This window comes from Scyliorhinus torazame, chromosome 9 (genome assembly GCF_047496885.1).
Source record: "Scyliorhinus torazame isolate Kashiwa2021f chromosome 9, sScyTor2.1, whole genome shotgun sequence".
In the NCBI taxonomy this organism is placed as follows: domain Eukaryota; kingdom Metazoa; phylum Chordata; class Chondrichthyes; order Carcharhiniformes; family Scyliorhinidae; genus Scyliorhinus; species Scyliorhinus torazame.
In genome coordinates, this window is record NC_092715.1 from 200,942,592 (window position 1) to 200,960,519 (window position 17,928).

General features: G+C 45.4%; 1 protein-coding gene across 5 annotated transcripts in view; it reads left to right on the forward strand.

The window, feature by feature from the left end:
* Positions 1–17,928, forward strand: part of melk (maternal embryonic leucine zipper kinase) — a 145,610-nt gene that overhangs the window by 30,370 nt on the left and 97,312 nt on the right. For all 5 annotated transcript variants that reach the window (XM_072516978.1, XM_072516980.1, XM_072516979.1 and 2 more), the window contains 2 exons: positions 10,649–10,734; positions 10,969–11,085. In XM_072516978.1, coding sequence (XP_072373079.1) covers positions 10,649–10,734; positions 10,969–11,085 — 203 coding nt within the window. The remainder of the gene's footprint in view (positions 1–10,648; positions 10,735–10,968; positions 11,086–17,928) is intronic.

A 17,928-nucleotide genomic window follows, 5' to 3' on the forward strand; every position in this document is an offset into this window, starting at 1 on the left:
GGCAGAGCCACTGGACGATGGTCATTAAGGCACGCTGCTTGGCCTTTTTTTGGTACAGGGATGATGGTCGTCTTCTTGAAGCAGATGGGGACCTCATATTGTTGTAAAGAGAGATTGGTGTCTGCGGATACCCCCGCCAGCTGATCCGCGCAAGACCTGACTGTCCGTCTGGGTACCCCATCCGGGCCTGTGGCTTTCCGAGGGTTGACCTTCGAGAAGGCTGCTCTGACGTCTGCAATGGTTATTTCAGATACAAGTTCATCCGAGGCTTCTGGGGTGGAGGGCTTGCTCTTGCTGACCTCTTGTTCAAAGTGTGCATAGAATGCATTGAGCTCATCAGGGAGGGGTGCATTGCGAGCTGGTGATTTTACATGTCTTCATCTTGTAGACCATTATGTCTTGCAGGCCTTGCCATAGTCAGCAGGGGTCCATGTGGCTAGCCTGGGACTCGAGCTTGGTCCAGTACTGTTTTTTGGCATCTTTGATGGATCTCCTTAGATCATATCTAGCTTTCTTATATAGGGCAGGGTCGCCTGACTTGAATGCCTCAGACCTAGACTTCAGCAAGCAGTGGATATCCCTGTTCATCCAGAGTTTCCGGTTGGGAAACACGCAGATCTGCTTCTTTGGCACACAGTCTTCTACACACTTACGAATGAAGTCAGTTACTATAGTGGCATACTCGTTCAGGCTGGTCGCAGAGTTTTAAAATACTGAGCAGTCCACTGACTCTATGCAGTCCCATAGGAGACCATCCGATTCCTCAGACCAACAATGCACAACTTTCTTTGACGGATTAATGTAACTTAAATTTGCGATCCTTTGTTACACGGCAATAATTCCTGGATATCCAAAACGTAATTGCCGTTCTTTTTTGACAGCCTCTCCCACCCAGTTCTCTTCAGTGGCCTCCCTTTGAAGTAAAGATAGCTTGCTGACATTAATTGTATTGTTACGACCTGCTGGGCTAGTGCATGGTTAATTCCAGCCCCACTTGACCCGGAATCGCAACACAATTGAAATTAAGGCTTAGAAAAAAAACGTCTTTGGCCCTAGGCTTGTAAATTTAAAATACATACATACACACAAGACAAACAACCAAAAACAGAGTGGAAAGAGGGGTATAAAAATAATTATGAAAATAAAAGGTTACGAGTCTTTGTTTTAGATGGTTATCTTCTGGCACAACTTCCTCCAGTCCAGGCTTTCAGTTTGAGGTTTCTGCCGCCGATACCGCCCCGTTCTGATTCAACTCCACATCGCCGACCCCACTTTCTCACAAAACCCCCCATCCGCCAAAAGCTCCACCCCGGCCCCTGCTTCTGCCTCGAGCTAAATCTAACCTCCAACCACTGCGTACTCCTCCCCCACCATCCACACCAACACCGCTCTGCTCATTACAAAAAAGTCAATTCTAGAGTATATCTTGTATACATGCGAGAAGAAGCAGTACTCCCTCTTCCGCCGGGTTCCTAAACCTCCACGGATCCACCATCCCATCTTTTCCATGAACCGTGCCACTCCTTCGCCATCCTCAGCCATCCCATTGATTTAAAGCCCACCTATCCACCCTCGGTTCCACCACACAGTTAAAATCGTCCCCCATAATCAACTGATGCGTGTCTAGGTCCGGAATCGTTCTCTGCAACCCCTTCACAAACCCCAATTTGGCGTGTAAACGTTCACTAGCACCACCAGCGTCCCCTCCAACACTTCGCTCATCATCACATACATACCTCTCACCCGGGTTCCGCACTTCTTTGGCCCCTACAAACCCTGTCCTTTTGCTTTTGCTCAGTAAGATAGCTTTGAATCCCCCCCGCAACTTTGAATCAAAACCTGAGTGGAATACCTGACCCACCCATCCCTTTCTCAACCTGACCCGCTCCTTCACCTGGAGATGAGTCTCTTGCAGGTAGACCACCCCCGCCTTCAAGCTCCTCAAGTGTGCGAAGACCTGAGACCTCTTCGCTGGCCTGTTCAGTCCCCATACATTCCATGTTACAAACCTTACTGGAGGCTTACGCCTCCACTCCCCTCCACCGTCCGCCATCCTTCCCTTTCAATTCTACCTCCTTTGATTTTGCCCTGAACCGGGCTCATCCAAGGTGGCTCCCTACTCTGTCCATGATCAAGTGCATTCTCCAGCACTGACACATTGCATCCCCCACGGCCACCTCCCCCACCTCACTTCCGTTCACCAACATGACCTGCCAGTGTGGAACCTGCTGCCCAAAGGACCTCCTACCTACCCCTCCCTTCGCCCTTCCCTCTTTGGTCTGTGCAAGCGACTGCCCGTGGAGCCCACCCTCCCCCACATAAACAAATACAGTTCCAAAACCCAGGTCACCCCCTGCAAAAAGAAAAACACAAGTGGGGGGGGGGGGGGGGGGAATTGCCCCTTAACAAACAATCACTATGACAGAACCCCCCCTATCCAAAAAAAGCCCTCCACCCTCCAGCCCTCGCAGTACCCGCAATTTCAGATCTCTGTTGATCCAGCTCATCCGTCTCCAGTCAACTTTCAGTTCTCCCCCAATTTATGGTCTCCTGGTACTCAAAATAGTACTCCTGGCCTTCAAAAGTCACCCACAGTTTTTCAGTGCAGTACCCCAAACCGGATGTGCCTTCGGCATAAGCCGCTTTGACCTTGTTGAACCCGACGTGCCTTTTCGCCAGCTCCTCTACAATATCTTGATAGATTCTGTTCACCTCCCATTTGCAGTTCCGCTTCTCCCTAGCCCATCGCAGGATCCTTTCCTTCTCCACAAACTTATGGAGCCTCACAATCACCACCTGCGGTGGCTCCCCCGATCCCGGCTTCTGCCTTGGGGACCTGTGCGCCCCGACCTTCTCCAGGGCCTTGTCCAGCGCACCCTCCACCGCCAGCCCCGCCAGCATCCTTGAGACATATCTCGTGGCATTTGTACAAGCCAACGATGCGCAGGTTCTGCCTTCTGGATCTGTTCTGCTCCTCTACCTTTGCCCTTGACGACTTGCAATGGTCCCCCAGGTGTCCCACCTCCTCCTCCCAACGCCACCATCCAATCATTGTGATTGGACATCACCTTCTCCATTTCCCAGATCTGCGGCCCCTGTGCCCCCGGGCACTTCTCAACTCCTTTCAGGGGTGCTAACGCTCCCTCAATGGTCTTCGGCCGATCCTCATGCATATCCTTTCGCTGCTGGTGGAACTCTTCTCTAATAAATGCCATCAACTGCTCCAAATGGGGTTTTCCAACTTGCGACAACTCTTCCGCCTCCGCCATCTCCCTAATTGCTACTGCGTCATATGTCTCCTCCAATTCCTTGGCCAGGTCTTTAACCTTTTTCTGCCGGGTCTGGTAACCAACAGACATGCCACTCATGGGGGACCTTCTCCTCCAAGCCTTCAGCTGCACTTTCCTGTCAAAATTATCAAACTTTCAGGTAAAAAGAGCTCAAACCAACATCTTTGAGCCGGAGCTGCCCTGTGTGCACCAGTCACTCCATTGCTGCCACCGGAAGCCTTTAACATGTTTATATGACTCAACTGGTCCTCCTTCCTACGGTCTGGAGTATTCATTATGTAAGTCACCTTACTTTGCTAACCACCTTATAGGGGCCACTGAATTTTGCTTTCAAACGTTCACCCTGCAACGTGAACAATACTAATACCTCACTTCCAGCCTGGAAGATTCTGGAAATGAAATTAAATGAAAATCGCTTATTGTCACAAGTAGGCTTCAAATGAAGTTACTGTGAAAAGCCCCTCATCGCCACATTCCGGTGCCTGTTCGGGGAGGCTGGTATGGGAATTGAACCTGTGCTGCTGGCCTTGTTTTGCTTTACAAGCCAGCTGTTTAGCCTACTGTGCTAAACCAGCCCCTTACCGAGCCTGTTTGTCTGCCCACAGTTTCATTCTGGCTCTAGAAGCCTTTAAATGTTCTTGGGATACCTGATGGGCTCTTGAGTCTTTCCCGGAGTGTGAACACTTCATCCAACATTCAGAATTTGTCCCCTGGTTTTACCCCTTTCATCAATTTTAATGGACCCTGTATCTCATGGCCATAAACTAACTCAAATGGGCTAAACCCAGTAGATTCATCCCTTGTCCCAATCTTGGATATTCATGGCAATAGGCCCGAATCATGGTTTTGAGAGTTTGACGATATCTCTCCAAAGCTCCCTGAGTTTGTGGAAGATAGGTGGTTGATTTTAACTGTTTGATACCCAAAGTACAAATTATGTCATGGAAAAGTTTAGACATGAAGTTAGAACCCTGATCAGATTGTACTTCTAAGGGTAGGCCATAGTGTGTGGAAATACTGCGTCAATGTTTCCACTATTACCTTAGCGGTAATTGTTCTCAAGGTATAGATTCCGGAAATAAGAGTAGTCATATCCATGACCGTAAGAATGTACTGATGCTCTGCCTTCGTTTTAGGCAACAGTCCTAAGCAATCTACTAATACCTGTGGTAGTATGTATTGGGGGTCATGTGGGACTGGAAGCCCTAATGTCATTGGCTGACAGATCCCGGGTCCTGGTTGGCCGTTGACCTCAAGCTCCGCCCTGAAGGCGAAGTATAAGAAGCCGGTGTCTTCCCCGCAGGCCAGTTTACTATCGAGCTGCTGGGGAACAGACACGCTTAATAAAGCCTCATCGACTTCACTATTTTCGTCTCATGGAGTCTTTGTGCGCTACAATACCTGACTAAATGGTTCCTCAAACACTGGTACGGGTATTAATACTGCGGGTTTAATCACATGCTGTGGTTTGCCTATTACCGGACAGGTACGACAGGTTGCACAGAATTACACTACATCCAGTCCTGGCCAGGAAAATTGCCTGTTGACTGCCCTGTTGGCTTGTGCTCTGGGGTACTGTTCTCCGGGGAAACGTTCCTCTCTCCTGCCCTCATTTATCCATGCGGGTTCCTGGCTAGTTCTGACTGGGTACATTGTGGCTTCTACTGCGTTTTGATCCATCTGATCCTGAAGTGACTGTTCCCATGTCCTGAATAGGCATCTAAGTACCCAAATCTCATTATGCGTGGTTTCTGCCGAGTCATAATTCGCGCAAGCCCTTTTACCTGCTTCAGTGGGATGTGAAACTAATGTACGGGACCATTTAGTGGTATCTACCTCATCGAGGTGAACGCGGTTTCCGTATACTGCCTTGAAATGTATCCAGAGGCGACCGGCAAAGGCAATCAGATGTTCCCCTTTCTTTTGCCTGCATTTTGTTGTAGCCCTTTGTTGTATCCGATAGCATCTAATATTGCGGCCTTCATTTCCTCTAGGGTTCCTCCTACGTTTTGGGGGTCTGGCAAAGCTGACCTTACCGACTGGCTGAGGCTTATTACCATCAATTTAACTTCCTCCCTCTCATCTAATATGTACATAACCTTTTGTTGGCGCACCTCCTCAAAGAAGCTATGTGGGTCTGTGGTGGGCTGAAATGGAGTAATTTTACTGCAAGCGTCCCTCAACTGAGTTACCGAAAGTGGGGTGGTGTAGGTGATATCTGGGCCTGCCTGATCCCTTATCCTTCTTTCCGTGGTGACCGGATTCATGGGTGTCGGGGCAGCTGTGGGGGTTGGTGCGACCTGTGCTGCCGGTGACTTTCTTTTTGGGATGCGTGGCGGCTGCTTTTGACTTTCCGTTCCTTTAACGTACATTTGCGCGCTTTCAGTTAACTCTTCCCAGTCTGCCATCTCTTCCCCATCTGTCCCGAAGGCACACATAAAACCATTCTGAACTGAAAGTAATGACTAGAGCTTATCTATCTTCCGCTGGCATTTAACGTGGTCAACGGTGCTCAGCCTTTGTTCTTTAGCGGACTGGTGGAGCGGTCTTAAAGCTGTTTGTAAATCGGTGCATTTCATTGTTAGCTGGGTGACCTGATGTTCAGTCTCCTCTTAAGACTGCGCGCTGTGTATCTTGATAGGCCTTGTTGTACTGGGTCTGAAAGCTGCTACGGTGTACTATGCAAGACTGGTGGGCACGTTTAACATCAGCGATTTCCCTGTCTTTAGCGGCTAACTTTTCCCGGAGTTCCTCAATAATGTTCTCACTTTCTTTACTGTTTCACTCATTCTCTTCTTCCTTCTCTGCTAACTGTCTGCGGAGCATCTTGACGACCTCCTCGGTGCCTCGCAGCTGCCAAACAGCACACTATTGCCATTGGCTTTCTAAACTTTGCTGCGTTTTTCTTATATATCTCACAAAGATTCTCCCACCAAGTCTGTCCTATCTTTCCTGGACTTGTCTCGGTGTTTACACAAAAATTTGACCAAAGGGACCATCCTTTCCCCTTTAAATACTTTCTCAACACATCCTCCCATATGGGGCACTGCTCTGATTTATCAACTACTGTAACCTTGGATTTCTGCTGTGGGTTCATCAACTTCTCTATCCTCTGCGCTGCCATCTCTTCTCTACTTAAAATTTGGAACAGGGGGGGATAAGGAGTCGATCGAACAACGGGTACGGCTTACGGCTATATTCCAGTTCACAATCCCTCTAGATTTACATGCAAGTCTGACGCGTTTACCTTACCCTTCCCTGTTAGTTGCGCATGCAGTTAGTGCACACTTCCGAAAATCTGTTATTTGGCCTATATGAAACTTACTCTTGTGGCTCGTTCTCTTTCCTAATTTAATTCAAAGTTGTGGGATTCCTCTGAGTAACAAGGTCACTTCTAATCGAGATCCCATCAGAGGCACCAATAAATGTTGCCTTCTTTACTTTGGGGTGAACCACACGCTGTTTCTTATATCGACCAAATGACCACACAATCAATATGTTATCTCAAAACAGTTTATTAATAACACAAGACATGTATCTCTATGCAATAACACACAGGGCTCCGTACTAAACTACACCTAACGACTAAGATGACCTTTACTTGGATTAGATTTGTTTATTGTCACGTGTACCGAGGTACAGTGAAAAGTATTTTTCTGCGAGCAGCTCAACAGATCATTAAGTACATGGGAAGAAAAGGGAAAAAAAGAAAATACATAATAGGGCAACACAACATATACAATGTAACTACATAAGCACTGGCATCAGGTGAAGCATACAGGGTGTAGTGTTAATGAAATCAGTCCATGAGAGGGTCATTTAGGAGTCTGGTGACAGTGGGGAAGAAGCTGTTTTTGAGTCTGTTCGAGCATGTTCTCAGACTTCTGTATCTCCTGCCCGATGGAAGAAGTTGGAAGAGTGAGTAAGCCGGGTGGGAGGGATCTTTGATTATACTGCCCACTTTCCCCAGGCAGCGGGAGGTGTAGATGGAGTCAATGATGGGAGGCAGGTTCGTGTGATGAACTGGGCGGTGTTCGCGACTCTCTGAAGTTTCGTGCGGTCCTGGGCCGAGCAGTTGCCATACCAGGCTGTGATGCAGCCTGATAGGATGCTTTCTATGGTGCATCTGTAAAAGTTGGTAAGAGTCAATGTGGACATGCCGAATTTCCTTAGTTTCCTGAGGAAGTATAGGCGCTGTTGTGCTTTCTTGATGGTAGCGTCGACGTGGGTGGACCAGGACATATTTTTGGAGATGTGCACCCCTAGGAATTTGAAACTGCTAACCATCTCCACCTCGGCCCCGTTGATGCTGACAGGGGTGTGTACAGTACTTTGCTTCCGGAGGTCAATTACCAGCTCTTTAGTTTTGCTGGCATTGAGGGAGAGATTGGTGTCGCTACACCACTCCACTAGATTCTCTATCTCCCTCCTGTATTCGGACTCATCGTTATTCGAGATCCGGCTCACTATGGTCGTATTGTCAGCAAACTTGTAGATGGAGTTGGAACCAAGTTTTGCCACGCAGTCGTGTGTGTACAGGGAGTAGAGTAGGGGGCTAAGTACGCAGCCGTACGGGGCGCCGGTGTTGAGGACTATTGTGGAGGAGGTGTTGTTGTTCATTCTTACTGATTGTGGTCTGTTGGTCAGAAAATCAAGGATCCAGTTGCAGAGTGGGGAGCCAAGTCCTAGGTTTTGGAGCTACTTAAACTTCGAGTGACCGGCACTGTGCGAGATGAGGCCTTTATCCGGGTCCACGTAGTCCGTTTGGAAGTTGTTGGGTTCGTCTCAGCTGGTCTCGTCCTTCAGGAATGGTCACGGGTCCTTGAACTCGATTGTTCTGCTGCAGTTGGTCGCACACAGGCCGGTCCCAAAAAGAGACAGATCTCTAGTGCGCAGGCTTATCCTTTGTCTCTTTCGCACCCTTTTGGGCGGTCCTTACTCCAGGTCCAATGAATCGATAGGGTTTTCGATCACCCTCATCGATCTCAGCCAATTAGGGGGTGGATACCTCGATAGCTGGGCGAGACCTAGCTATCCCAGGCACATAGGCCTTTCCAAATAAGGGGGGGTGGCACCGGTTAGTCTGCTACTGTTGTAACTCTTTGATTCAAACTCTATTGTCCAGGGGGAAATGGTGATCGACTCTTAATGGATACAAGTTTCAGCCAAGTCTTGTTTCTTTGCACAATACGCAGAGGCTGTGTACCTGTCTGTGTCCCAAATTGACCACAATTCCCATGGTCCTTTGCAGGGTGCCATTTTACATGGCTACAGAAATTTCCTGCAATATTTGGCCGGTACACTTATCTGATGAACAACCATCCATTCCTCCTCCACAAGTCTATGAGGATGTCTCCACTTCCTCATCAGAACTCCTTTTGTAATGTAATAGCAGTCTCGAGCCCCCTCAGCCTCCACTTCTGTGAGAGCTGCCTGTGCCAGTGTGTGTGTCTCCGGATCTCCTTCCTGGGCCTCAACTAATGAAGTCCTACCAAACACTTAATTGGAATTATCCTCATTGTCAAGGATAGTTTCGGTTACTCTACCATTTGATTCTGGTGCGACTTAAATCGCTGGTGGTGGACTATTTTTAGCGATTGCCCTGGTCACCACTTCCTATCCTTTTCAAAATTATGGGATGATGAAACAAAGGCTTAAATTTATGGATTAGCTCATAATCGTCAGCCATTATTGCTGCCTTTCTAGCGGTTGTCACCCTTTGGTCTTCGACAAGGGTTCCTTTCACTGTATGTAGGTAATTCTTAAATCCTTCTAAGAGAATGACCTCTCTCTGAGCCTCCTAGGTAGTTTCCACTTCCAATGCTCTTACCCACCTATTAAAATTGTTCTGCGTAACCTTTTCAAATTCAGCTTATGGCTGTCCCGGCTGTCTCAAATTCCAAACGTTTGCCTATATGCCTTGGGAACTAATTCATATGCACCCAGAATAGCCTTTTTTACCTCGTCATAGTTCTTAGAAACCCTCTGACAGATAAGCATTAACTTCCTGACACCTCCCCCCCCCCCTCCCCCCACACCCATCAATTTACTTTGGATGGGTAATGACTACTTTTCGTTTGGCCACTCCATTTGTGTTGATATTTTCTCTCTTGTGCTAAAAAAAGTTTTCTTCTACTTTTTCTTCAAATTTGGGAAGGCCTGTATAAACTTATCACCACTGGGTTTCATTCTAGGATTAAGCTCTTCCCTAGCTCCTGGCAGTTCCCTTTTAATTTCTAGTGCCTTAAGCTGGAACACTCTCATTTGCTTTTCCTTCTCTCTCAAATTCCAACCTTCCAATTTCAATTTTCATTTGAAAAACTCAACCTTTTCTGTTTGCTGCATTTCCAATTGTTGCATTTCCAATTATTTCATTTGTCACTGGATTTTCGCTAACTTTATTGATTGTTACCATGACCTCGGCTGTATTTCTGGCATTTCTTTCAAATTGAAATGCTGGGCACTCGCTTCAGTTATCTCTACCTTCATAGTTTTAGCTGGCACCTCTATTTTTAATTCATCTGGGAATTTGGTTAGCTTGTCTTTTGGAAGCCCTTTTAAATAAACCAAAGACAAGTTGTCCACCTGAAGAAAACCCTTTGCAGCTTCCAGAGCCATCCTGTTATATGACTACAAACCTGGTGTCCTTTTTAATTTATATTGTAACCCAAATGTCACTGTCTACCATTTCAAAGATCCCGGACGAGCCCCCCGAGCTAGTGCGCGGTCAATTCCAGCCCCACTTGACCCAGAGTCGCAACACAATTGAAATTAGAAAAACACCCAAAGTCTTTGGCCCTTGGTTGCAGTCACCAGGTTTGTAAATTTAAACAATTAATTTTATTAATAATACCTATAATTAATACACAGCGAATACAACTGGTTAACCATTATCTAATTTGTGTGTGTCCCCCCTCCCCCAGAGAGGTGGACATAGATATAATAGAGTGGGTGAAAGTTCTATGAAATATTTTAGCAGCTTGCTGAGGCTAAACTGCCTGAATCTAAGGGTACACTGCCTGAGTTCTGTCTATCTACAGTAACCTTCCTGCCCCAATTCATTCCTACTACCACTGCTGATCTGAATTATCCTCCTCCGTCCTCTGCCCACTTCCCCCATATTTGGTATATTACACTCCACCCTCTAATGCTGCTAACTTGCAAAAATTCCATTGATCTCTTACTAAGCATGCACCACTGGAGACCTACGATCACATTTTAAAGAATCCAGGAAATCCTAAATTATCTGAAGGATAGTTCATATAAGGTTGGGAAGTCTGATGCAACTTTGAAAGTAAAACCTACTAGTCCTTGGAGAAATATCAAGTAAAATGGTTGAATTTTCTTTTTCCCTACAGGGGGGTTTGCCAAAGTAAAGCTGGCTCGTCACAAACTGACAAAGGAAAAGGTTGCTGTAAAGATCATGGACAAAGAATCACTTGGGGTAAGTTTGCAGAAAAATAATGGAAGGATGATTTCACCTGAAGCAGTTAACTCCACCTGTCTTAAGAGTTTGACTGATTGAGATATACTTTTGAAGGTGTCATTAAGAACTTTTGAGATTGCCTTTCATTTCTCGTAACCCTAATTGTTAGTTAAACAAGGCTTTTCATCCAATCAGGCCATAGCTAATTCACACAAAGCAGTCTGTCCTGTTGTATATATTTTTCTCTGGCAGGACGACTTGCCTCGTGTTCAAACAGAAATTGAAGCAATGAAGAATTTGAGTCACCAGCATATTTGTCGTTTGTACCATGTTATAGAGACAGCACAAAAGATCTTCATCATCCTGGAGGTAACCATCTGAATAAAGACATTTAAATTAATTGTATGCATTTTGAAATTTCAAAACAAACTGTCCTCCTTTCTTTGATCTATTCACATTGAAAAATGTCAGGAGTGATTGAATTTTTATTCAAATCGGAAATGTGTAGTATTTAGAATGGGTATTTATTTTTGCCCCTTTTCAACCGAAGAAAATGTGCTTAATATATTAATTAAAATACAAAAATGAGAATGCTTCCTTCTCGGCTTGTTCCTGTTTTGTTGGCGCCTGTTTCCCATGTCTAAATCCTAGTTTTTACTTTCGATATATCTGGATTTGGTTTCTGTTTCTAACCATTTGGCAAGAATTAGTTTTGGGGTTGGTAACCTATGGAGATTGTAGTGTATCATTTGGTTTGAAACAAAAACATTTACGTGTATTCAGATTGCCTGGACCAGATAGAGTTCACGCCAGAGTTCACGATGCAGTTTGATCACCGACATGATAGAGTTCCCACTTTGTACCAACACTAAAGTTGTAGTGAAAGTCCAGATTGGAGGATGTGTTTGGCACCACATTGAAAGCAAATCCAACATTGTCAAACCAAATATAAATCCAACATTGTCAAACCAAATATACAAATAACCCATGTGCAAGTAATTTATATAGTCAAGCACAGGATGGTATCTCTGAAATATTTAAAGTTTGTTGGCCTTGGCGCAGTGGTAATAATAAACTTTTAGTGTTACAAGTAGGCTTTTGCACTGCAATGAAGTTACTGTGGAAAACCCCCAGTTGCCACAGTACGGTGCCTGTTCGGGTACACTGGGGGAGAAATTCAGAATGTCCAATCATCTAACAAGCAGGTCTTTCGAGACTTGTGGGAGGAAACTGGAGCTCCTGAAGGAAATCCACGCAGACACTGGGAGAACGTGCAGACTCCGGTCAGTGACCCAAGCCGGGAATCAAACATGGGTCGGTGGTGCTGTGAAGCAACAGTGCTAACCACTGTGCTACCGTGCCGTCCGTTAAATGAGTTATACACTCTTGAAGGTGCCATCTATTGGATGAGATATTGGATCAGATTTTGCAATACAAGTAATGGCAAAGCTTTCAGCACTGTTAATTATGAAGATAATCGGATATCATTTTCCAGACTTTGTGTGAATATAATAAAATGCGGAAATTGGGAAGTTGCTGTCCAAGTTGCCCTGCTCCTCCATAAGCTGCGCTATGCTGGTACCTCGGGCGACATTTGGCTACCAAACACCTAGAAGATGTGAATTTGCACTACTTGCCCATTAGTTATCTACCAGATATACTAGAAAAAAATGGGTGTGTCCAGTCAGGTGTAAGTGAGTTTTTAATAGCGTAGTTGCTGCCAAAGAACTTCTCTGGCTTTGAAGATTAACTTTCTGAATTATGAAGTCTTATTTCTTTAATTATTGTTGGAAATATTAAAATAGTTCTTTCTCTTATTTCTCTCAATCCCGTTTTTCTGCTTTTTAACTTCTGATGTGATTTTATGTTGAACTAGCTGTTCTAACCCTTACAAGGTACGGGTGGCATGGTAGCACTGTTGCTTCATAGCGTCAGTGGTTTGATTCCCAGCTTGGGTCACTGTCTGTGCGGAGTCTGCAAGTTCTCACCATGTCTGCGTGGGTTTCCCCCGGGTGCTCTGATTTCTTCCTACAAGTCCCGAAAGACGTGCTTGTTTGGTGAATTGGACATTCTGAATTCTCCCTCGGTGTACCCGAACAGGCACTGGGATTTTCACAGTAACTTCATTGTAGTGTGTAAGCCTAATTGTGACACTAATAAAGATTATTATTACGCGTCCTGGCTTTGACTCAGTGTGTCTCAGTGAGGAGAAAGGTGCGTGAACACAAATCGTTGCGTTAACTGCTGGAAGAGAAGAGTGCCTCTGGGGGAACTGTACAACTGGTCGAAACACAATTTCCAGCTATTAGCCTCTGATCAGTAACCGTGATGCAAATGGATCGTGGAATCATTAATAGAAATTAGAGGCAGAATTTTCACTAATCTCACCAGCAAGCATCAGGTCGGTCGGAGAGTCTCGGTGGCTGCAATTCAGGATTCTTCAATATGCTGTGGAGTTTTGTTTGATAAACTGGCCCACAGTTATGTGGGGAGCTAGTCAGTGATGACCGCAACAACAGATAAGTCAGTGCGGAGGCTAGGAATCGATCGCAGAGTTATGATAAAAGACAAGGAAGTTCAGTCGGGTGGGCTGTCGATCCCGAGTGGAATGCCATTAGTGGGGTGGAGGGCAGGTTGGTGGCATCATATTGGGTGTGGTTGGAGATCTCATGGGGATGGAGAATATTGGAGACTATGTGGGGAGGGGGGTGCAGACGTGAGTGTGTTGGGAAGGGGGGGGGGGGGGGAAGAGGGAGAGGAAGGAAGGGGTCCCCTGAAAGTGGAGGCTTCACAGACAGGTACCTGGATCCAGGAGGTATTTGTGAAGGCACTTACCTCCCAATTCCACCAAGTCCTCTACCTACAGAAGCTGCTGGGTTTCCTGACTCTTGAAAACCCAGCTGCCCACAGTTTAAATTTAAACCCTGAATGAGCCTTGCAGATATTTAAAACTCCAACCCGCTTCCTTGAATCAGGTTAGTTGCCCATCAAACTTCTGGCCTTGGTAAATCCAGAAGTGGGAGGGTTGGAGGCATGTTTTGGTCTGAAAACAGATTTTTGAGATTTAATCCCACCTGGATATAACCCCCCCCCCAAATACTTTACAGCTAAAATTCAGTCTTTGATGTCTGAATCTGTACATTATTTTGCCTGGATGTCTATGGGGTTTGTATGCTGAAAGATATTGTTCATTCCAAAGGGAAAAGCCAGCTCCTTCATCAGGTTCTTGAACCACTACAACCCATATGGTATAGATACATCCACAGTGCTGTTAGGACAGGAGTTCCAGGATTTTGACTGAGTAACATTTCCAAATCGGGATGGAGTTGCTTGAATATGGTGTTCATGACTGGACAAAAGAACGGTTACTTCCGTCCAAATTGGCCACACCTTGAGTACTGTGTTCAGTTTTGGTCTCCTTACTTGAGAAAGGATGTACTGACACTGGAGGGTGTGCAGGAGATTCGCTTGGTTGATTCCGGACTTGAGAGGATTAGCTTATGAGGAGAGACTAAGTAGACTGGGACTATACTCATTGGAATTTAGAAGAATGTGGGAATCTTATAGAAATGTATAATATCATGAAGGGAATAGATAGAATAGAAACTGAGAGGTTGTTTCCATTGGCGGGTGAAACTCAAACTAGGGGGCATAGCCTTAAAATAAGGTGGAGCAGATTTAGGACTGAGTTGAGGAGGAACTTCTTCACCCAAAGGGTCATGAATCTATGGAATTCTCTGCCCAGTGAAGCAGTTGAGGCTATCTCGTTAAATGTTTTTAAGGCAAAGGTAGATAGATTTTTGAACAGTAAAGGAATAAAAGGTTACGGTGAGCGGGTGGGTAAGTGGAGCTAAGTCCACAAAAAGATCAGCCATGATCTTGCTGATGGCGGAGCAGGCTCGAGGGGCCAGATGGCCTACTCCTGCTCCTAGTTCTTATGTTCTTAGTTCCTGCCATCTGAGGATTGCTTTTAGTCATAGACAAAAATACTAACATAAATAATCACACTTTTTCTTATGTTTGTTTAACTTGGTAGCAAATTATCATATTTACTTCATGTAATCACTCTGTTGACAAAGGATTTTAGTCAGTAGTACTTAAATTATATCGGCAAGGGGCAAAGGTTTCTTAGTAGACAGAATTGTGCAGCATTTTTAAGGCGCTAAGAAAACGTGTATATTTTGAGCATTGTTTTATCTTAGATGCTGGTCCAGACCCCAACAGTGGCTAGGAGGCTAGACGAAAATCCCAATATTTAATTTTGTAACACCAGGTTAAAGTCCAACAGGTTTGTTTCAATGTCACTAGCTTTCGAAAGCTAGTGACATCGAAACAAACCTGTTGGACTTTAACCTGGTGTTGTAAGACTTCGTACTGTGCTCACCCCAGTCCAACGCCGGCATCTCCACATTAATTTTGTAAGACTGAGGAAAGAATACTTGCATGAAGAAATTGGGATTTGGTATTTTTAAACTCATCTTTTATTATAAACATAATATTAAACTCTTTAACAACACACCTCAAAATAGCTTACAATTGCCCCTTAAACAATGCTATTCAATACAGTAAATATAATACCCTTAATTACTATCTCATTTCCCAATTAAACAACAAGAAAGGAAAAACATACAACTCTCAAGCCATTGCCCGGACTCTACTCCCAGGACCCCATGCTTTTTCCCTGTTGGATGGGTTTTGTGCGCTACTGCCGATAGGCCCCAAGCTAGTCACGTGGACCGTGAGGGCTCTCACCTGAGGGGCCAAGCTAATGTAGCCCCCCACCCCCGACCCTCAATAGCGTATTTACAGAATAGGTTCTTTATGGTCACTATGTACAACAAAATAGTTGAGAAACACAAGGGATGAGAGCTCATAATAGTTCATCACAATATCAATCTATCAGCGGGTTTTCCGGGCCTCATAGGCCGCTTTTTAGTACCCCAACCGGCTCCTCCATTTCTTGAGTTAGCATCGTTGACATCCGTGGAAGATTGTCTCTGAGATCCGACCACTGCTGCTGGGGCATTCCCTTCTTCAGCTCCCTCCTGGGTCGTCGACGGGGCCTTCTCAGAACGCCATCCTGGAATACGACTTTATATTTACATAAGACTTCCTGGAAAACTCTATCCAATATTTTGAAGATCTCCAACCAGTTCAACTCGATTTGGTGCAGCAAATCTCATCCTTGGCCGATGTCCCTCGACTGATCATAAAGTAGCTAGGCATCCTGTTGCTGGTATAACACTGACGTCATGATTACCCCCAAATTGGGGGTTGGCTATACTTGGGGCTGCAGAAGAGCCGGGAGTGCAGGAGGCGAGAGAGGCTGACGTGTTGGCCTTTGCGTCCCTTGTAGCCCGGCGCAGGATATTGTTAATGTGGAAGGAAGCCAAACCCCCGGGGGTGGAGACCTGGATAAACGATATGGCAGGGTTCATAAAGTTAGAACGGATTAAGTTCGTGTTAAGGGGTTCACCAGGCGGTGGCAACCGTTCGTCGACTACCTCACAGAAAGATAGAGGGAATAGAAAAGAAGTAGATAACAGCAGCAACCCAGGGGGGAGGGGAGGGTGGGGGGGAGGAATCGGACGGACTCTCAGGGAGGTTATTGTATATGTATAGGTATTTGGTATATGTAATTGTATATTGGATTGCTGGATTGTATTTTTGGAGAGTATTTATTTTGGACAAGGCAGTTGCCATTTAGTTTTGTTTTTTGTTTTTGTTTATATATTACTTATTTATTTGTTTAAAACTGGCCACGGTTATTTATATTGCTTTATTGTTGTGTAAAAGAAACACTACGTATTGTTATGTTTGGCCAAAAAACTTGAATAAAATATATATATATTTTTTAAATGATTGCCCCCAAACCACCACCTGTATATGTCGTCAACATAGCCGTTGCACTACTGAAGCTCAAAGCTTGAAATCCTTCTCAAAGATACTTGAACTTCTGTTCGTCCACAACTGTGGCTGATGCCCCAGTGTCGACCTCCATTTTTACAAGTCTTCCATTTACTGTGAGGACTATCCTAATTGGGGCTGTTTTGTTCACTTTCATCATATTTAGTCTGTACGTTTTAGGTTCTTCATCTGAATTCCTTTCTACTTTGTTCACTGGAGCCATGACCTTTTTTTGTTGATTTGGCGCACTCTGCCTGGCACGGCAACATGCCTGGATCCGCGCGGCCCCTCCTATTGCACCAAAAAGCGAATAATCTCACTGCAGTGGCACGCTTCTAGGGGGTGGTCTCTTTAGCATTCATCATGACATTTGGGCTGACGCCCCATTTTCTTTCCTGATCATTGACAAGGATCTATTCCGGGGATCGTGGCTGAACGTCTTCTGTGCCTGTCAACCCGGCTGTGTGCCTTGCCACCCAACCACCCCACAGCTGGTTCACCTCAACCTCTTGCACACTTTTGAGCTCTGATGTGTCCCTCTCGGTGCATTCTATTGCCTGAGCTATTTCGATCACCTTCTCAAGGGAAATCTTAGTTTCAGCCAGAAGCTTCTTTTGCACTTGGGTGTTAATACCGCATACGCAGTGATAATGCAGCATATCACTAAGCGCTGTGCCAAACTCCACGCTCGACCATTTGGCAGAATCTGGCAACGAAGGCGGAGATTGTCTCTCCAGAGTCCCTGACAGCCGAATTAAACTTGTAGCACTGAAGTATAATTGAGGGTCTGGGGTTAAAGTGCTCCTCTTGCTTCACCAACTGGTCAAACGACTTTATGTTGAGAACCGCTGAGGATGTCAAATTCCTTATGAGGTTGTAGGTCTGGGGCCCACAAACCGTTAATAGAATAACAGTTTGTTTATCCTCCCCTGTGATCTTGTTTGCTGTACAAAAAAAAGTAGTAGAGCCATTCCATATACTGGGTCCAGTTTTCAGCACTCTGGTCGAATGGATTGAGCTTCCCAATCATGGACAACTTTCACTCACTGCATTATGATGCCATCGGCGCTTTTCGGTTTCTGTTTTGAAGGTTTCTCACTGCCCCCTCGAATTCGTAACTAATGAGGACTTGCAATTGATCTGGTTCACATTCGTCGCCCATGTTGTGGATTGAGACAATACTGTGGAGACTTCCAGTATAATTGAACAAGGGTTTATTGATAACAATTAAAGTTAAACTATACTCAAGTACAGAGTCACTAAACAGGTCCTCACTCTCTGGCTTCTGGGTCCACACTGCCAGTC